This window comes from Sus scrofa, chromosome 3, assembly GCF_000003025.6.
Source record: "Sus scrofa isolate TJ Tabasco breed Duroc chromosome 3, Sscrofa11.1, whole genome shotgun sequence".
NCBI classification, from domain to species: Eukaryota; Metazoa; Chordata; class Mammalia; order Artiodactyla; family Suidae; genus Sus; species Sus scrofa.
In genome coordinates this window covers 9,871,415-9,891,039 of record NC_010445.4, presented here as the reverse complement: position 1 = coordinate 9,891,039, position 19,625 = coordinate 9,871,415, and the positions used below count along the sequence as shown (strand labels likewise).

The following is a 19,625-nucleotide window of genomic DNA, read 5'->3' as shown; positions in this document are numbered from 1 at the left end:
GGCCGGCTCCGAGGGCGTGACGAGGCTGAGGGAGGTGACGGGTGTCAGCCACAGGAGCTGGGTTTGCTCTAAGCACTTGTTCGTGGTCCTTCCCTTCCCCTCGGGCAGGTCCTGGAGCTGCTGAAGGTGGCCTGGAAGAGGCGACTTATCTTCACCATAGGGACGTCCAGCACCACGGGCGAGACGGATACGGTGGTGTGGAACGAGATTCACCACAAGACAGAGATGGACCGCAATGTGACGGGCCACGGCTACCCCGACCCCAACTACCTGCAGAACGTGCTGGCCGAGCTGGCCGCCCAGGGGGTGACCGAGGACTGCCTGGAGCAGCAGTGACCGTGGCCTTGGCTGGCCTGTCTCTGCCCCCACGCGGGCCGCCCCTGGGACGGGCAGATGGGAAGGTGCCTTTCCTCAGAAGCTGGAGTATGCGTGGGGGCACAGGTGTGCTTCACGTGGAGCCTGGGCTTCTCCTGCCTGCCCCCCCCCCTCCCCGCCAGGCCCGGGTGTGCGTGGGACTTGGGGGCGAGCCTGGGAGTTGTATTTGTGGGGGCTTAGGATGCAGCTACCTCAGTGCATGGGCCCCTCCGTCCTCGGCGGGCTGTGTTGGGCCCTCCGTGCCGGGGGCCTGGCAGGGGGTGAGAAGAGACGTCCTCGCCCCTAGCCAGGGCAGGCCGGGGTCTGGGTGAGCTTCTCATACCTCAGATGTTCAGTTTGCAATAAATGCCCTACAGCCAAAGTCAGGCTCCAGTGGGTTTGTCGGGGAGAGGCTGCATGTGTGTAAGTGCACGTGTGTGTGCACAAGACCTGATGCAGGAAGGCCAGCACACGCACGTCTACTGCCCATGCAACCCCTGTTTCCTCAATGACGAGACCCAGGCTGCAGGCAAGTCCAGGAGCCCAGGCTGCTGGCCTGAGCTGCTCCCAGAGCCCCACCCCATCCTCCTCGCAGGGGGGTGTCCAGCAACCCTGCCGGGTCCCGGCTTCCTAGGCTCTGCTCATACGGGACAGGGGCTGCTTTACAGATTAGGAAACTGAGGTTCAAGGGTGCCGTGACTAGAGGTAGAGCCAGGGCTGGACCCTGAGCCAGGGTTGGTCTGACGCCAATCTCAAAGTCCTGATTCTCCTTGGCCTCTTGGAAGGAGGATCCCCTATTCCCAGGCTTGCTGTCTGCCTTTAGGAGTGGTTGGGGCTGCGGTGGGAGGAAACTCAGGGCTTCATTATGCATGGGCCAGGGGAGATTTTGCCTTCAGAAGCCCTCTTCTCCTAAAAAATTAGGAGTTCCCTGGTAGCACAGTGGGTAAGGATCCATCATTGCCACTCCTGTGGCTTGGGTCACTGCTATGGCACAGGTTCAGTCCCTGGCCCAGGAACTTCCACAATGGTCAAAAAAGAATGAATTCCATCTTAACGATGTTTTTGGTACAAAGATGAATATAGTTTAGAGCATTTTCTTTTATCTAAAAGTTCCTTTTTTTTCCTTCTAATTTTAAAAGAAATTAAGGCGTTTTTTTGGTGGGTCCCTAAAAGTATCATGGGTCCGGAGCACTGTGTCTGCTGCCTTGTAGGAAGTTGCTCTAGGGGCTTAAGGAGGCCTCGAGAAAAGCTGAACCCCAGCCTTGTTTAGTTCCACAGGGAGACTCTCTGCTGCTCACAGGGCACCAGGGTTGGGTGGGCACTGAGTGCCGGTCCTCCCCCCCCCCCCCCCCGCCACTCCCAGCTTCCACCATGACAGCAGAGTGAGAGTCAGAATGAGAGAAGATGTTGGCAAATCCTATACCTGATAAGGATCTTATATCCAGATTCTGTCAAGAACTCTTAGAACTCACCAATAAAAAGACAAATTCCCAATTTTTTTTAATGGGCAAAGGACTTGAATAGACCTTTCTCTGAAAAAGATATACAGATGGCTGACAAGCGCATGAAAAATACTTGTCATGAGGGAAACGCAAATCAAAGCCACAAAGTAATACTACCTCATAGCCACTAAGGCAGTTAGTATTAAAAAAAAAAAAAAAAAAAAAGCCCTTTCCCCCATCTTTCCATGCGAACAACTGGTGCACGTGAATGTCCTGGCTGACGCCCTCAAGAGCATCAGCAATGCTGAAAAGAGAGGCACAGGCCAGCTTCTTAACAGGTCGTGCTCCAACATCATCGTTGCATTTCTAACCGTGATGACGAAGCCTGGTTACGTTGGCCGATTTGAAGTCATCAGTGATCGTAGAGCTGGGAAAATGGTTGTGAACCTCCCAGGCGGACGAAATAAGTGTGGTGTTAGCCCCAGGTTTGATGTGCAACTCAAAGACCTAGAAAAGTGGCAGAATAACCTGCTCCCACCCCATCGGTTTGGCTGCATTGTACTGACCTCCTCAACTTGGCGTCATGCACCATGGAGAAGCAAGACGAAAACACACAGGAGGGAAACTCCTTGGGTTCTTTTTCTAGGAGTGTAATACATACATGCAAATAAAATGGTGCAGTGGAAAGAAAAAAAGCAAATGTTGATGAGGGTGTGGAGAAATTGTGCAGTGCAGTGCCTCAAAAAGTAGTTATCAGGGAGTTCCCTGGTGGCACAGCAGGTTAAGGATCTGGCATTGTCACTGCTGTGGCTCAGGTTAGGTCCCTGCTGCAGGAACATCCACGTGCTATGAGTGTGGCAAAAAATAAGTGATAATTTTTTTTTTAAAAATGTAGTTACCATGTGACTCAGCAATTAAACTAGATAAATATATCCAAGAACTGGAGACATGTCCACACAAAAACTTATACTCATGTTCAGGGAAACGTTCGTAATAGCCAAAAAGTGGGACCAACCCCAAAATATCCAACAACTGATGAACAGATGCAATGTGACCTATCTGTACAATGGAATGCTGTTCAGCCAGAAAAAAGAATGAACTATGAATACATACAACCTGGATGAGCCTTGAAAACATTTCTGCCAAGTGAAAGAAGCCAGGCAGGAGTTCCCACTGTGACACAACAGTACTGGCGGCATCTCTGGAGCACCAAGACACAGGTTTGATCCCCGGTCTGGCATAGTGGCTTAAGGATCTGATCCCTGGCCTGGGGAACTCCATATGCCATGGGGTGGCCAAAAAATCAAGGAAGAAAGAAAGGAGAGAGAGGGAGGAGAGGCAAACCCATAGACAGAAAGTACATTAGTGGTTGCTAGGGGGAGGGGAATGGAGAATGCCTGTTTTAATGGGTGTGGTCTTTCCTTTTGGGGTGATGCAAAGGTTCTGGAATCTGGTGATTTATGTCCAATGAAATGTAAGATGAAGTCTACAGGGGCTTCTAGGAAAGCTTGTTTTTCTGATAGAAGAGATGGATTGGGTAACACCTCCCTGTTCCTCCCTTCTCCATACTTGAGGATGTGATGCCAGGAGCTATAGCAGCTATCTTGCTACAATGAGAAAAAGGCCAAGAGAATCTCAGACATTGACTCTATCAGCATTTGACCAAGCCCCTGCCAACAGGCGTCCTCCTCCAGAATTGTTAATAAAAATAAAACCCTTCTTCTTTAAGCAAAAACAAACACCCCCCTAACCACCGCACTATATATTTTATGTCATTTTTATTTTATTTTTTGGCCAAGCAGGCAGCATGCAGAAGTTCCCAGGCCAGGGACTGAACCCTTGCCACAGCAGTGATAACGCCAGATCCTTAGCTCACTGAGCCACGAGGGAACTCCAGATGGTACATTTTTAAGGAATATGGTGTGTGAATTGTATCTTAACAACAAAAAAAAATTATATACATAGTGAGAACCCATGGGAACAACATATGCAGGGGACTTGGCAGCTGTCCAGGGTCTGCAGCCCTTTCTCGGACTCCGTTACTCCTTTGGACAAAGGACCTGAGGATGAGGGAGGATGTGGCCTGGTGGAGGGAGCGCAGGGCCCAGAGATGGCCGCAGGGCCAGGAGGCTGTGATGGGGCTGGAGCCAGGTGAGTTGGGCGGCCTGCTTCCTTCCAGGGGCTGGATGGAAGGCTCCAGGGAGGCTCGGGCACCTGAGGTGCAGGAATCTCAGGCATGTGGCCCTGAGCCCAGGCTTCCAGAGATAGGACTCCTCCCAGGGCTGGAAGGCTGGGTGGGACCCACATCCAGACAGGGGCCTCTGGGGTGACCTGGCATCTGCGGGTCTGGAAGCCTTGCTCCCTCAGGACTGGCACTGGCTTGCCCAGCTCCCTCCCCGTGGTGGGCTGGGCTGGGAGGAGGGGTGGGGGTGCACTTACATTTTCAGGTCTTTCAAGCCCCTGGCCAGCCAGGCAGCCTGACTAACCAGCTCCTCCAGACCCGAGGTGTTGGGGGAGGGGGTGTGGCTGGAGGCTGCCAGACCAGCCCCAGGCTTCGGATGTGGAGGAAGGCCCGGTGGGTGCTCTGAAGGCTGTCATGGGGCTCCCCTGGAGGCCGCCTCGCCCTTGGCTGCTGCCCCTCGTGGTGCTGGTCTGGGCCCAGCCCTGCATGAGCCTCGGTGAGTGAGGGTCCTGGGATGGGTACGTCTGGCCAGACCCAAGGGGCTGGTGCACCTGCTGGAGGGACTGGACCCAGGGAGCCCACCCCGTCTGATTGGGAGAGGCAGCCCCAGGGTCGGTGGGCCCTGGACCCTCACACCTATTTCTACGGCCACAGAGCTCATCCCCTACAAGCCGCAGATAACGGCCTGGGACCTGGAAGGGAAGGTCACGGCCACCACGTTCTCCCTGGAGCAGCCGCGATGTGTCCTGGACCAGCACGCCAGTGCAGCCGACACCATCTGGCTGGTGGTGGCCTTCAGCAACAGTGGGTCCTGGTGCAGGTCTGGGTGGCGGGTGGGGCCGAGGGGGGGAGACCCCTCACAATTGGGTGTGAATTGGGAGTTTAGACTTTATCCTGAGGGTGCTCTGAGAGGTGACAAAGTTTGACTTATGTTGGGAGGGGCCCTCTGGGCTCTGAGGCATGATGGGCTAGGGCTGGAGGACTTGGGCCCCACCGCCGCCGCCGCCAGGGGCTACAACAAGGAAGGTCCGGTCTTCTCCGGCCCTCCAGCCCCTCTGTCTGTTCATCCTTCTGGCAGCCTCCAGGGACTTCCAGAACCCGCAGACACTGGCTGAGATCCCAGCCTCCCCACAGCTGCTGACAGATGGCTACTATATGACGCTGCCCCTGACCCTGGACCAGCTGCCCTGTGAGGACCCACTGGGTGGCAGTGGGGGCGCCCCTGTGCTCAGGGTGGGCAATGATGCCGGCTGCCTTGCTGACTTCCGTCAGCCACGTTACTGCAACTCCCCCCTCCCCAGCCCTGGACCTTACAGGTGGGTCGCCCGGCCTGGACCCTTGAAGGGGGCTGTGCTGGAAGAAGATGGGTTTGGGGGACCAGGGCTGTCCCCAGATCTCTCCCATATTGCTGAAACTCAGCCTCTGTCCACCGATGCTGAGGAGAAACGCGGAGGCGAAGTTGGGGGTGAAGGAAAAAAAAAATAGCTTTTATTGCTTTGCCAGGCAAAGGAGGTCATAGCAGGCTGACGCCTTAAAGACTGCGCCTGCCTCTGGGGAAGAATTGCAGGGAGTTTTATAGTCTAAAGGGAGGAAAACAGGGTGTCAGATAAGAATCAGGGTTGGGGCAAATCTGCATTCTTTCTTTCCGGGAATCTTAGTCACTGAAGCTGGGGTGTCAACGGGAGTCCTGGCGGTGGTCTTCTGGATTATTGCCTCTTGACTTTGCCTAGAATAATACTTGCGAAGAGGACATATTGATCAGAGATTAGAACAAACTAGGAAAGTTCCTGAAAAGCGTCATGTGTTTATAGCCCTTAACCCACAGGCAGTTGCACTCAGGGTGCTGGTGTTTAGGGGTGCAGTCAAATGAGGGAGAAGCACACGGAAGGCTCCAAACCATTCGCTTTTAAACTATTCATTTCTAACAGAAGCATAAGGAATCTAACATTTCTCTGAGGTGTAGGAGATGCCCACATCATTCTGTGTATCACTTTGCAGGGAACAAGGATCCTGCCCCAAGGCTGTACTATCTGTTCCTGTGTCTTTGCCTCCCCTCCCTTCCTGATCGGTGCTCCAGGGAACCTGCCCCTTGGAGCTCAGGGAAGACCCTGGAGGCTGAATGAGGCCCATTTCCTAGAAACAAGAAATAGGGGACAGAAAGACTTTGCACCCAGGAGCTCCCCAGGGCCCTGCTCACTTTCACCCAGGCCCCACCCCTTCCTGGCTGCAAGCCAAGCAAGGCCCTCATTTCAGGAGCCTCTAGGCATCTTCCTCTGTGGGCCTGGAGCAGCTGGGGGGCAGGCAGAATGTGGCCTTCCAGGAGGCCCGAGAGGAAGTGGTGAGCATGATGAGCAGATGAGGGTGGCGGTGGGAGGGGGTCTGCAGGCTCCAGCACGGGGCGGGGGGGTAGGGGGAGGGGGGGCATGCTGCAGGGCTGAGCCCCGCCCTGCTGTCCCTCCTACAGGTGCAACTGGCAGGAAACTAAGCCTGGGGCTGAGTTCAGATCCAGTCAGTGGGTTTGAGGCAGGGAAGCAGGAGAGAAGGCTGCCACCCATCTCTACAGGCAGAGCTGCAGGCACAGAGTGCCCAGCGGCTTGTCAAGGTCAGGGGTGGGGCCAGGGTGGGAGAGCAGGTGTCCAGACCCCTCTGGGGACAGGGCCAGATGTCCTCAGGAGCTCCAAGTGCTGCTGGGAGAACCCGCAGGGGGCGCAGGAAAGGCGGGGCCAAGGGTAGCCTCCATCCAGGCCTCCGTGTCCCCCTCCCCTTCCCCCTCCTGTGGCCACTCCTGTCTCAGCCTCCAGTTACATCTCTTGCCCCACCCCTAGCAGCCACCAGAGCCAGCTCCCAGCAGTGCCAGCCTGCCTGGGTCCCCAGCTGCTGGGAGACCTTCCAGGGCTCCCCACCACAGACAAAGATACAACCCAAGCCCCCCCGCCTGTGAGCCTGAGCTCTGGGTGCACCCTGATCACACACTCCCTCCTTGAGTCTTTTCCTGGGTGCCCGTCACACGGGGGGCCTTCCATGGCCTCACAGACTCCACACAGTCAGGGGCCCCCAGCACTATGGCCCCACTGAGTCACCGTGAGGCACCTTGTAGGTGACAGTTAGTAACCAGGGCCCCAGAGCCAGGTAGGGTATCTGGAGAGTGACAGGTCAGATGGTTTGGGGCTGCTGGCAGAGGTCACTGTGGCCAGAGGTCTCAAAAGGTCCTTAGAATGGGCCAGGCCAAGGCCGATCCCAATGTGCCCCACCCCCCCATGCCTGGAAAGGCCCACAGCCTGGCCAGCAAGAGCTGCCTGGGGCCTGGGCGAGGTGGGCACCCTGCCCAGAGCAGCTGAGGCTTGGAGCTTCACCCTTCCTTCTCTCTCTCCAGGGTGAAGTTCCTGCGGCTGGACTCCAGGGGCTCACCCCAGGCCGAGACCAGCTGGTCTGACCCCATCGCTCTCCAGCAAGGTAGCACTGGCGGAGGGAGGGGCGCTCTGGGTCCGGTCTGCCCCGCGTGGACTGGTTGGTAGCCTTCTGCACTGCGGTCAAGCTCAGCGAGCCCTTCCCCCTGCTGCCATGGGACTGGGGGCCCGAAGGCAATAGCCAAGTCCATCCCACCCCCCAAACAGATCTTCATGCTGGAGGGTCGTGTTCAGGATCAGCCCCAGCGGCAGAGACAGCAGCTCTGTCCACCCCCAAATGTTTGCCAACGCCGGATCCTTAATCTCACTGAGTGAGGTCAGGGATCAAACCCGTATCCTCATGGATACTGGTCAGGTTCTTAACCTGCTGAGCCACAACAGGTGCCCAGGACCCAGCCCAGTTGTGGACTGAAACAGTCTTGCCCTCCTTCAGGGAGCCAAGCTCATGACCAGCACTGCTTGGCAGAAGAGAAGGGCCAGGGCGGGAAGGAGGCTGGGGTCGGGTCAGGGCCATGGTCGTGGGAGGCCTCCCTCAGCAGAGCCCCGAGGGGCCAGTGGTTCACCAGGCAAGGACTGTGTCAGAGGCCAGAGTGTCCCGTGGAGGGGGTGTGTGCTGGGGATGTGGGCTGCAGGCACCGTGGGCAGGAGTGGTGGGTCTTGTCATGTGAGGGCCTTAAATGCCAGGCTCCAGGGAGCAGGGCAGCCACACGGTCATACCTGAGCTCTGCTGCCCCTCTGCCTGCCATGGGGAGTGGGTAGGTACATTTGGTGGGAACAGCCCAGAAGGTGAGACCAAGGCAGAGGCTGGAGGGATGGGTGGTCCAGGCTGGCAGAGCACAGATGCCCAGCTGAGAGGGACAGATGGTGGGCTCAGGAGGCTGGCTGGCGATGTGAGGCAGTGCTTGGCATTAGGTGTGAGCGTGGTAGGGAGGTGACTGCCCTGGGGCCCAGGGGCAGCCTCTGAGAGCCACTGTGTGTGCAGGCAAGTCCCCAGGCTCCATCGACACGTGGCCGGGGCGGCGGAGTGGTGGCATGGTCGTCATCACCTCCATCCTCTCTGCTCTGGCCGGCCTCCTGCTCCTGGCCTTCCTGGCAGCCTGCACCGTGCGCTTGTGAGTGGTGACCCCCCCAGGACCCCTCTCCCACCCAGAGCCCCATCCCTCTCACTGGCCCCAGCACCTGGAAGCCTCCACACGCCCTGTGTTTCTGAGCTGGGCCCTGCCCTGTTCAGGGGGGTGCCGGGAGCCTCCCCACTGAGCGTCTCTCACCTGGGAGGCCCTGGGAAGTGGTCCAGCAGCTCCTCTGGTGACAGGTTCAGAGAAGGGGCCACACCCCTCTGCCCAGGGCCCTTTCGTCCCAGGCCTTGTTTTCTCTCCAGGGAGCCCTCTGTCATTTCAGTGAGCCAACACCACTAGTCAGGGTGGCCGCCTGGAGGAGGCAGGCCTCCAGCTGATTCTACGAGGGAAGAAAGGGAGGTCGGAGGCTGTGGGAGGAGGGCTCTGGGAGTGGGGAGCTCGCCAGCCCTCCCTGCCAGGCAGGGACACAGCACCTCTTCCTCTCCCCATCCAGCTCCAGCCCGTGGTGGTCCGAGGAGGCCCCAGAGCAGCTGCGGATCGGCTCCTTCATGGGAAAGCGCTACATGACCCACCACATCCCGCCCTGTGAGGCTGCCACCCTGCCCATGGGCTGCGAGCCTGGCCTGGAACCCCTCCCCAGCCTCAGCGCCTAGCCTGGCCCATATAGCTGAGCGGTGGGGGCACAGGGGTGCACTGCCCCCATCCGCAACCCCTGCACCCACGTGCCCCTCCCCCACGCCCCCTCCCACCCGGCCTGAAATCCCACCACTAGCAGCCCAGCCCTGCCTCTGGCTTTCTCATTTCCCCTCTCCAGGCAGTGAGGTTGCATTCAGGGGAGGGCTGTGGTCAGGCTGGCCCCCACCTCCATCCCTGCCTCTGTTCTGCCTGCCTCAAGCGAGGCTGAGGCAGCGTGGAGAGATGTGGAGAGAATGCCTGGACAGGAAGGCTCCAGGCCCCAGGAAGAGGCCTGCGGGTGCCTTGTTCTGTCCTGGGCAGGGGTCCAGGCTGGGCCCATCATGAGGGTCTGTGAGGCCTGAGCCTCCCTCTGTCCCTCTCTCTCATCCACCAGTGGCTGGGGCTGCAGTGAAGCCTTTAGAGATGCCTCTGCTGTCCCTGGACACTGGCCCTTTCTGAGGGTGGCTCTCACCGGCTGGAAGGTCAAACAGAAAGTAGACATGTTATGATCGTCTGGCCACCACTTCTAAGCCCCTTGCACATAGATGGCTCATGGACTTATCCCCTCACTCTCCCTCCACAGCACTTACTGAGCGCCTGCTGCATGCCATGCACAGTATTAGACATGGACACTCTCTGAGAGCCCATTGCTGGTCTTGGGGAGCTCACTCACTGCTCTGGGCCTCAGATGAGCACATGTCCTGATGTTACTTTTGGGGGGCTATCACGCCTTTGGATTGTCACACACCATCGAGATCCGGGGCTTTCTGGGGTCCACCAGCGCCCATCACCCAGGAGGACAGGCTTCAGACTCGGGGCCGTTCGTCGGCAAGGCCGGTGGTTCCCACTACGGCCACAAGGAGGCGCCAGTGCACCACAGCCGCAGGGTCCTGCGCGTGCGCACGCCGAAGCGCCGCAGCGCGTCGGTCCCTCCCAATGACCCGGGGTCCACAAGCGGCCGCCGCTCAGCGGGGTCTCTGGAGGTCAGGGCTCCAGGTCCTTCCTTGGCCAAGGCAGAGGGATCAGCAGTCATACTCCCGCTTGAGGATCTACAGTGTGTCTGTCGTCCGGTCCGCACAGCTTCCACCGTTTTCTAGATGGAAAAAGTGAGGCTCAATAACCTCTCCCTGCCCCACCCCCACCCCCACCCCACCCCGCCGCCACCACGCTCTGTCCAGGGTCACCGCACCATGTGTCCCCAGGCCGCTCTGGACCGTCTGTTCTGACTGCGGCTCCCAGCATACAGGCTCCCGGAGGAGGGCACCCAGCCTGTCCCTCCCACCCTTCTTGGAGATGAATAAATGCAGCCTGGCTCCTCCGTCCCAGTGGTGCGTGGGCTGGTTCTGGGAGAGGAGCACTTACACGCGGGGCCCAGGCTGGCCCCAACACCTGTCCCCGGCGTCCTGAGCCTGGCCCCTTGATTGCTAGCCCTAACTGTAACATTCAGGGTGGCCTCATTTCCAGAGGCCCCTGCGGGGCGGGGAGGCCTCCCTCCCCACCCCGGATTAAGCAGGGCTCCCTCCCAGGCAAACACTTCAGGGAGCCTGCTTTCAACCCATGATCCCCTGGTCCCTGGTGGCCTCTCTCTCATCCAGCCTGCACCCCCACCAGCCACAAGACCCCCTCCAGGTGCAGACAGAAGCAGATTCTGATGCCGTCAGGAGCTCAGGCCTTGGTGTCTGGGTGACACCTGGCCAAGGGAACCAGCCCCTTGGGCAGCCACTTTGAAATTCTGCTACTGTGGAGCCCAGGTCCCTTTTGGATTCTTGCAACAGGAGGGGGGTTAAAAGTGCCCTCGCCCATGCAGGCTGCCCCGCAGAGCACTGCTCACTCTGTCCTGCCCGGGCTTGGCTCCAACACCAGACAAGGAGGCCCTCAAAGTCCAGGATGCCCAGCGTGGGCCCTGCCCAGGAGAGGTATGTGGGGAGGAGGAGGCGGCCAGTGGTGTTTGCTGAGTGAGAAGATGAATGAACCTGCCCAAAGCTGAATCAGCCAGAAGCAGAAATTGCCCCCAGCTCTTGCGTGTCCAGGTCTTTTTGTGGCTTGATCTTAGTGTCAGCATCTGTGCAGATTCTAGGACCTGTAACGTCCTGTGAGTGCCTGGGGCTGCCGCTCACTTCTGGACAGCACCCTCAAGCCCTCCGAGGAGCTGCTCTCACCCCCTTGGGCCCACGTGGGCTCGACCCCGGAGACAGGCTCTGAACAGACACTGCAACATGGTGGGTGGAGGCTGGGCGGGGGAGTCCGGGAGAGGCAACGGGGCCCCCCCTGAGGGGCCAGGGGACCTCCTAGGAGAGAGAGAAGTCTCGGGAGGCAAAGGTAAGGAAAGGAGGGAGGAGGAGAGGGAGCGCTCGGGAGGTCAGCTGTAAATCGCCTTCCGTGGTGGTGGCGTGGAAGGTGCCCGGGGCTGTGGCAGCAGGGACTGGGGGCTGGAGGGCCAGTTAGAGGGAAGCTGGCCTGGTCTTCCAGGCAGATGGTATCTGCCCCAAAGCAGGCTGCAGAGGAGGAGATGGATTCGAGAAATACTCAGCAGGTGACTGAAAGAATCAGGGACTTCGACGTGGGAGGTAAGCCAGAAGGAGAGGCCGTGGGTGTGAATGCAAAGGGGGGCCCTTTATCTTCTGCAGGTGGTCTGTCACCCCAACTTTAGAGCAGATTCCCCAGAAAAGGGGGTTCTGGGGACGTCATCTTAGCAGCTGGCCAAGTCCACACGAGCACTAATGAACTGTTAATATTTGACAAAGATGGAAGCTGACCCTGGTCAGTGGGAGGCCACCATGAGCCTGCTCAGCTGTGGGCATTCTGCCCCAGGGCTGTGCTGGCAAGCATGCCCGGGTGTCACCGAGTCCACACAGAGAGCGGGTGGCAGGATGGGTCATCGCCCAGCACACGCACCGTCACGCTGGGCCCAGGGGAGTCGTGCCAGGGCCCTCTGCCTGAGTCACGCTGTAGAGGGTCATCAGCCAGACCCCAGCCCTGCTAGGGCCCGCTCGTGACAGCCTTGAGCAGGGCACATAGTGAGAACCACATTGTGGAGAATCTTCTATTAAATAATGTTTTAAATTTTCTCTAGGGCTATATTTGGGGAAGTGCCTCCAGCTCCATTGGCCTGTAACATAATGGCTCACTGGTTAAAAACAAGGTCACTGTTAAAAAGGAAAAAACAGCCGTGATTGTCGGGGTGGTGACTTGCAGGTGACTCATGGAGCCAAAAATCAAAGCAATAAGGGTGACAGCAGGTGGAAACCAGGCAGGCGCCACCCCTCCCTCCCTCTCACCCTCTGGTTCACTTGATTCCTCTGGGCCTCTGAGCCATCCATTTTGCCCCAGCACCCCTGCAGTCCCCAGGCCAGCCACCCGGTCTCTCGCTGGGGCGTCAGCAGCTGCCCCTTTGCTGCTTCCCCCTCGTCAGCATTCCTGACCCCTCACCCTCGTTGTCCCAGCTTCCAGAGGGACCAACCAGATTATACACCTACTGGTGTCACGCCTCTCAGAGGTTTCCTCCTGTGAGAACAGAACCCAGATTCGTCATCTCGGTCCTGAGGCCCCATGATCCTGCTGTTGCTCCCTTTAGCCCCTCCTGCCCCAGGCCATTTGCACCTGCCTTCCCCGCAGTGTAGGACGTTCCTCCACTTGGCTCCCTCCTCTCGATCATTCCTTAGCTCCACTGTCACTTCTTCAAGGAAGCCCTTCCTGACCCCTCAGCTCTCCTAGAGCCATGTTCTTTTCTCAGCACGTTTTCTTTCTGTTTTGTAATTGGACATTTTAAACTGAGCTTTTGAATCTCTTCCACTTAGCTGTAAACTCCCAGAGGGTAGGGTCCAGGTTTGCTCATGAGGGTGCATGCCCCTAAGAGCTTACACAGTGCTCCACTCCCAGTAGGTGCTTAATGACTGTCAACTAAATGCTTTATAAAAAGCGAATACATCTCGCAGACCGGGCTGGCCGGTGACGCCCACTTCTTTGGTGTGCTGCGTGTGACCTGTGATCACCTGGCTGCGTGGGCACCTGGCAAGTCCCACCCTCTGGCTGCTACAGTGGGAGGTGCAGAACTCAGGTGCCCGCCATGGGGTGGGGGTGTTCCTGGATGAAGGTGAGGGGCCCGAGTCTGTGTTGAGGAGAGACCCCCTTCTGTGCTTCTCACAAGACATCACACTGCAGGAAAGCCATGTCCCAGACATAAGAAGGGTGTTGCAGGAGCCAGGCAGTCAGAACAGCCACCATCTGTCACCCCCAGAAACATGGCCGTCCCCAGGCACTGGGAGAGAGGAGGAGCTCAGGCTTGACTTTGTGCTCCCGGAGATGGAAGGACCTCGATATGTGCTAAGGCTTCTTCACAGCCCCCAGCGTTTGTGCCCTTGGCTCCTGTCCCTGCCCACGGCAGCCTGGGGAGCCAGCGGGCCTGTGGTGGACGGTGGGGCGGGCACTACCTCCTTGGGAGGGGCCAGCATGAGACAGGAGCAGAGGGACACAGCCACACCTCACTGCTCGCTCTGCAGCCTGGCTGCCCCTCCGTGTCCCTCAGATGGGGGTGGGGATGGGGGAGGAGAGGTGCGGGGGAGGGAGGGGGCAGTTGCTGGGCAGGACTGCAGACCTAGAGACCCAGCCCAGACACCCTCCAGGCCACGCAGAGGGCTCAGGTCCTGGCCCTGTCCTTAGAGTGGCCCCCACACAGAGGGCGACAGTGGGCACACACACTGCTATAGATAGAAGCTTGTTCCTCTAGACTCCTGTGTTGAAGCCCCAACCCCCAGTGCCTCAGAGTGTGCCTGTGTTTGGAGAGGGGGTCTTTGGAGGGATAACGAAGTTAAGAGGTACTGAAGTCAGTTCTTTAGGGCGGGACTTCATCCAATCTTTGTCCTTATAAGAGATGAGGTGGGAGTTCCCATTGTGGTTCAGTGGGTTAAGAACCTGACTAGTACACATGAGGATGTGGGTTCGATCCCTGGCTTCACTCAGTGGGTTAAGGATCCAGTGTTGCCATGAGCTGTGGTGTAGGTGGCAGACGCAGCTCTGATCCAGTTGCGGGCCATTGCTGTGGCTGTGGTGTAGGCCGGCAGCTGCAGCTCCAGTTGGCCCCCTAGCCTGGGAACCTCCATACGGCGCAGGTGAGGCCCTAAAAAGAAAACAAGAAGAGATGAGGACACAGGGACCCCAGGGATGCAGCCGAGGACAGACCTTGTGAAGATGCAGCAAGAGGGTGGCTGTCTGCCAGCCAAGGAGAGCAGCCCCAGAAGAAACCCACCCTGCTGATGTAACCTTGGCCTTCCAGCCTCCAGAACTGTGAGGAGATAAGGTCTGTTGTTTCAGCAGCCTGATCTGTGGCACTGTGCCCCGTTGGCTGGAGCAGACTAATCCACCGACCACCGCGGTGTCGTGGACGTGAGCAATGATGGGGGCGGAGCCCAGGGCAGAGGTCAGTGATGAGAGCTCATGGGCAGCAGGAAGGGCGTGTGCACAGGCTCGGAGCAGGAGGGGCCTGGCTCAGCTTTCCGGGGTGCCTTCTCCCCTCCCTTCGGAGAAGCCCGAGGCCTCGGCAGCAGGGCCCCGGCCCTCCCCTTTAGACTGCTTCTCCCACCCCCGCTGGTCCCAGCCTGGATGCCCCTCCCGTCTAGGGACAGAGTGAGACAGGAGCCCAGGGCTCCCCCTTTATGCCTCATTTGCTGGGGGAGCCCCGCCAGGCAACCCTGCCCACCTTGGCCAGCCTCAGTTTCCCCTGCAAGATGGGTGACATCTCTAAGCTCCTGCCGCTCAGGCACTCTGGTCTCCACCTCCCTGAAACCCCACTCCCTGTAGGTGACGCAGGCTGGAGTTATCCAAGGAAGAATGTGTTGCCCTTAACAACCATTCTTCTCCCAGACTTCTCCCCGGGGGCCTGAGAGGAATGTCCCATTAATCATCCCGGCCTCTCCCTCCCCTCCTAACCCCCCGCCCCCCACCAGGGGAGGTGGCCCAAAGCCTCAGGAGTATTTCATGGAAGCGTGGGGCTCAGCTTTGCCCTCCACTTCCTATTTCTTGAGCCCCGTCCTTGACTGAGCCCAACTCCATGACTCCACAGCCTGGGCAGTGGGAGCACCCCCAGTGCAGGGGGCGAGAAGGGGTTGGGGCAGGGGGACTGGGCAGGAGGGGTGGGGGGCTGAGAGTGGGCTCAGATCATCAGACATCTCTGGGTGCCCCTTCTGCATGGGGTCCTCTGCTGGGCAGCACTGGGGACAGACACAACCTGGGCACAGAAAGGACAGGGTAAGATGAGGGCCTGTGATGGGGTAGCAAGGCAGTGACAGAGCCTACTGCCCAGCATCTGGCCCAGCCTGGGGGTGGTGTGGGGGCACAGGAGGACTTCCTGGAGGAGGTGGCATCTGAGCAGGCGCTTTCGTTGAGGATGGGAGGGAGGAAGGGAGGGAATCAGGCATCACAGTGGGTTTGTTGAGGGGCTCAGCAGGTTGAATGAGGTGGGTGTGGAGCTGGGGGCTTGGGAAGGAGGAGATCTGGCCTGGGGCACAGCGTGGAGGGTCTTGAACGCCAGCCCAGGAGCTCATCCAGGTAAGGAGGGGCAGACTGAGCTGGGGGAAGGCCTTCAGTGGCCAGAGCTCTGTCTCCCAGCATTACACTGCAGCCCTGGGTGGGCCCAGCCGCCTGGGCTCCAAGCAGAGGGCTTCTGAGCTTCAGAAAAACGAAGGGGTGAAGGGGAGGCTCCTGTACAGCCCCTCCCCCCGGGGGGGGGGCGCATGAATTTAGAGAGGGTCCTCCTGCCACCACGCTTGTCTCCTCTGGACCCTGCAGCAGGGCCCCAGAAGCCCCTAGTGGGTTGAACAGTGTCCCCAAATGCATGTCTCTTGGGAAGGCAGGAAATGTGACCTTATTTGGAAATGGGGTCTTTGCAGTTAAGATGAGACCATCCTGCGTTAGGGCGGGCCCCAAACCCGGGAAGGAACCGGCGTCCCTCCAAGAAGAGGGGGACTGGCCACGGAGACGGACACACAGAGAGGAGAGCAGCGTGTGGAGACGGAGACAGAGATCAGGGTCGTGCCTGGGGCCCCTAGGAAGGCCACAGCCACCAGAAAAATAAGTCTCTTCCCCAGAGACTTCGGAGGCAACGTGGCCCTGTGACACCCCGATTTCAGACTTCCAGCCTCCAGAGCCCTGAGAGAGTAAGGTTCTGCTGTTCTAAGCCACCCATTTGCCTGTTACAGCAGCCCCAGTGCCTCGGCCCCTTCTCTGCACGGCAGCCCGAGGCCATGCTCTTCCTCTGCTCCAACGCTGCAGGGCCTCTCATCTCTGTTAAGGTCAAAGCCAGAGTCCAGACATGAACCTGAACGGCCCCACGCCCTCTGTGATGCCCCTGGACCTCAAGGACCTCTTCCCTCTTCTCTCCATCACTAGTTAATCCCCCAGCCGCACTGACCCCAGCCAACCCGCCACCTCGGGACCTATGTGGATTGTTCCAAGGATGGACGTGTATTTCCACCCACCCCTACACGGACGCTGCACCCGCCTCAAGGGGCATCTCCAGTCCCTTGAACCTGGGCTATCCCAGGGCTCGCTCTGGCCACAGACTGTGGCTGCAGTATTGCTCCGATGTTCTGACCTGCCAGCTGCCAGTTTGCATTCCTGGGATTCTCCCTGCCGTGTAAAGAAGCTTTGGCTGGACCCCTGAGCAAGGAGCGGCCTCCTGGAGAGGAAATGGATGAGCTGGCTGGAGGGGAGGTCCCGCCAGCCCTCCGCTGTTCCTCCCACCCCAGCCGTGTGCGTGAAGCCCCAGCTGGGTGTCGCCACATGTGAGGGACTCCAGGTGATGCAGACGGAGCAGAAGAACTGCCCAGCAGAGCCCAGCGCACCTACAGGCTTTCGGGAGGTGATCAAGCGTTTATTGTTTTCACCCTCAGAGCTTCGGAGGCGTTTGGTATGAGCAAGAGGCACATCGCAGAGGCTCAATAAACCACGTGTGTACAGTCGCCCCAAATGCAACAACTAAAAAGGACCTCAGTGCTCTGCCCTCCAGCTGCCCAGTGTCCCCAGCAGGAAGGACCAGACGCCAGGCTCGGGTGGATCAGGGATGACCCAGGGTGGCTGCCTCTCGGCCCTGCATTGGGGGAGTGCACTCAAAGGGGGCGTTCTCCTACTGCAAGGGCTTCCTGGTTTGTGCTGCTGGGGGTGTGAGGCTTTCCCTGGACCGGAGAGGGGGCCTGTCCTGAGGGAGGCACAGGCGGACCTGGAAGAGGCCAGACCACTGTGTAGCAGGGAGATTCGGGCCCAGGGTGGGGGTCCGTGAACTGTGGGGACTTTTTCGTTTGCTAGTAGCAGACAGGTGTCTGTTAGGTAGCTGGTGGCAGGGGACGTCACCAAGTCACTAGCACTCTCCCTCTCTGCTCTGAGTCCCAGGCTGTGGATCTGGGGCCTCCCTCTGCTGGGGTGGGTGGGAAGAGCCTTGCGGCCCTTGGTAGCACCCAGAGCTTTCTGTGCCCCTCCTTGGAGACAGGATGTGATGGTTTCCATGGAGCTGGGCCCTGTTTGGTGACACGGAGCTGGGCGGGCCTTTGGGAACATTTAGCCGCCCGCCCTGTGTGAGGGGGTGGGTGGGAGCCTCACCCTGTCCCATGAATCACCCCAAAGCTACACGGCAAGGTAGCTCTTTGGGAGGAGACTATCCCCCAGGGCTGGTGGGTCTCCCCCCTCCCCCAGAGCGCCGCAGCACCTGGGCATCCTGGCTCCACTCCATTCACGCCGGGTCACCTGCAGCAGCCCCAGGTCGAGTGCAGGGCCAGGGGGTGGCTCCTCAAGCCCTGAGGCTCGAGAAGGAGCCCCCACACCTGGGCCTGGGGGGCCAAAGGGAGCCTGCTGGAGCCCCAGGTGGACTGTGGCTATGGACACCCCGGTACAAATGTGACCTTGTCCCAGATCACACTGGGAGGGAGCACTGAGGATTGCCTACGTCTGTGGCATGTAATAAAAATGGCATTTCAGATCAGGAGGGCAAGAACTGATTTTTCAGCATTTTAGGTTTTTTCCAGTGTTTGAGGTTTTTGTGAAGGCTTCATCACGTAGCGGTGATTGATTAACCCATTGGCTGTTGATGATTCAACCTCCAGCCCCTCTCCCCTCCCCACAGGTAGGAGCGACACCGCCCACCCAAAGGTCTAACCCTCTAATCATACGGCGGGTTCCCTTGGCAACCAGCCCCCTTCCTGCGGTTATCTAGGGGCTTTCAGAAATCACTCAGGTATGGTTGAAAGGGGATGGTTAGAAAAAGCAAAAGACATCCATTTCACCTTTATCACCCTGGAGTTATTTCAGGGAACAAAGGCTGCTCCGTGTGCTGGGTCCCGCAGACAAAGGCCGCAGTCTCTATCAGGGCAGCCTGAGTAAGATACAAGGCACCTGCCAAACCCAGGAGGGCGGGTGCCTGCGGGGGAGGGCAGGAGGGGGGTAGAGATGGGCACGAAGAGAGAATATAAAAAAAACAAATAAAAGCAGGATCTCGTGCGGAGCCGTAAGGACGGATGCCGCCAACCGAGAAGGAAACACGTAAACCTTTGCTCCTGCAGCCCCTCCGTGAAACACAGACGCAAAGAGAGAGAGGGCGTCCTGCCTGGGTTTCAGAAGACGCAGGCTTGATTTCCAGCCCCGCCGCGGACCTCCCGCGGCCAGGGCCGGCCGCGTCCGCGTCCGCGTCCGTCCGTCCGCGGGGCTGCCGGTTTCTCTCCCTGTGGGGGCCGGTTTTCTCAGCTGGATAATGAGATCAGTAGTAAGAATGCCTGCTCTGCCCGCTTCTGGGTTTCTAAGAAGGAGTCGATGAGCCAGACTGTACTTTCAAAAGGATGAAGCTCTTCCCATGTCGCTGTGTCTGCTTTCATCCATCAGTCTTTGCAAAGATAAAAAGCAAGAGGATAACAGTAAATCTATATACTTATTAATATGTATTATATGAAAACATATATTGTACTTCCCTTGTGGCTCACAACATAAAGTATATATTTTATATATAAAAATAATATATCAAATATATATACATATCTGGGAGGGAGAGGCTTGAGTGAAAATATAGCAAAATGTTAACAACCGTCGGGGGTTCTCTCATAGCTCAGTGGGTGAAGGATCTAGTATTGTCACTGCAGCAGCCTGGGATGCTGCTGTGGCGTGGGTTCGATCCCTGGTCGGGGAACGTTCACATATTGCAATGTGATCAGAAAAAAAAAAAATTGTTGAATGTAGGTGTGCATGGCATTCATTGTTCTATAGGCGTTCCATGTCCCCAGGTGTGCCCACTTCTTTAATGACAGGCTGGGGAGATAAAGAAGCTTTTCCAGGGCTGGGTGTGCCCAGGACTTGCAGCCTGGGCCCCACTTGGACCCCTGGTGTCTTCTGCATCCGGGCCCAGCAGCACTGGCCACGCCCTCTCAAAGGCCCCCATACCTGCTCCACCTCTGCCTGTTCGACCTCCACGTCCCGTGGCTAAAGGATGACCTGCCTCTGAAGCCTGTCCTGTCAC

At 58.4% G+C, this 19,625-nt stretch overlaps 2 protein-coding genes and 1 pseudogene across 15 annotated transcripts in view; all 3 read left to right on the top strand.

Moving 5' to 3' along the window:
• The window catches only part of DTX2 (deltex E3 ubiquitin ligase 2), a 45,281-nt gene extending 34,827 nt beyond the window's left edge, over positions 1-10,454 (top strand). For 12 of the 14 annotated variants that reach the window (XM_021086279.1, XM_021086277.1, XM_021086280.1 and 9 more), the window contains 6 exons: positions 109-4,474; positions 4,633-4,782; positions 5,057-5,294; positions 7,352-7,431; positions 8,368-8,497; positions 8,955-10,454. In XM_021086279.1, coding sequence (XP_020941938.1) covers positions 109-336 — 228 coding nt within the window. In that variant the 3' untranslated portion in view covers positions 337-4,474; positions 4,633-4,782; positions 5,057-5,294; ... (1 more) ...; positions 8,368-8,497; positions 8,955-10,454. Of the gene's footprint in view, positions 1-108; positions 4,475-4,632; positions 4,783-5,056; positions 5,295-7,351; positions 7,432-8,367; positions 8,498-8,954 lie in introns of those variants that run through there. The other 2 variants (XM_005661957.3, XM_005661956.3) reach the window with 1 other exon arrangement.
• LOC106509651 lies at positions 1,968-2,442 on the top strand (annotated as a pseudogene).
• UPK3B (uroplakin 3B) lies at positions 4,350-12,665 on the top strand. The gene is made up of 8 exons (XM_021086286.1): positions 4,350-4,474; positions 4,633-4,782; positions 5,057-5,294; positions 7,352-7,431; positions 8,368-8,497; positions 8,955-10,464; positions 10,944-11,455; positions 11,628-12,665. Exons 1-6 carry the CDS (start codon positions 4,393-4,395, stop codon positions 9,112-9,114), a joined length of 840 nt encoding a protein of 279 aa, XP_020941945.1. The 5' UTR covers positions 4,350-4,392; the 3' UTR covers positions 9,115-10,464; positions 10,944-11,455; positions 11,628-12,665.

Coding starts and splice junctions, on each gene's coding strand:
- UPK3B (XM_021086286.1), top strand. CDS start 4,393: ATGGGGCTCCCCTGGAGGCCGCCTCGCCCTTGGCTGCTGCCCCTCGTG. Junction 5,295..7,351: donor CCCAGCCCTGGACCTTACAG/GTGGGTCGCCCG, acceptor CTCTCTCTCCAG/GGTGAAGTTCCTGCGGCTGG. Junction 7,432..8,367: donor CCCCATCGCTCTCCAGCAAG/GTAGCACTGGCG, acceptor CTGTGTGTGCAG/GCAAGTCCCCAGGCTCCATC.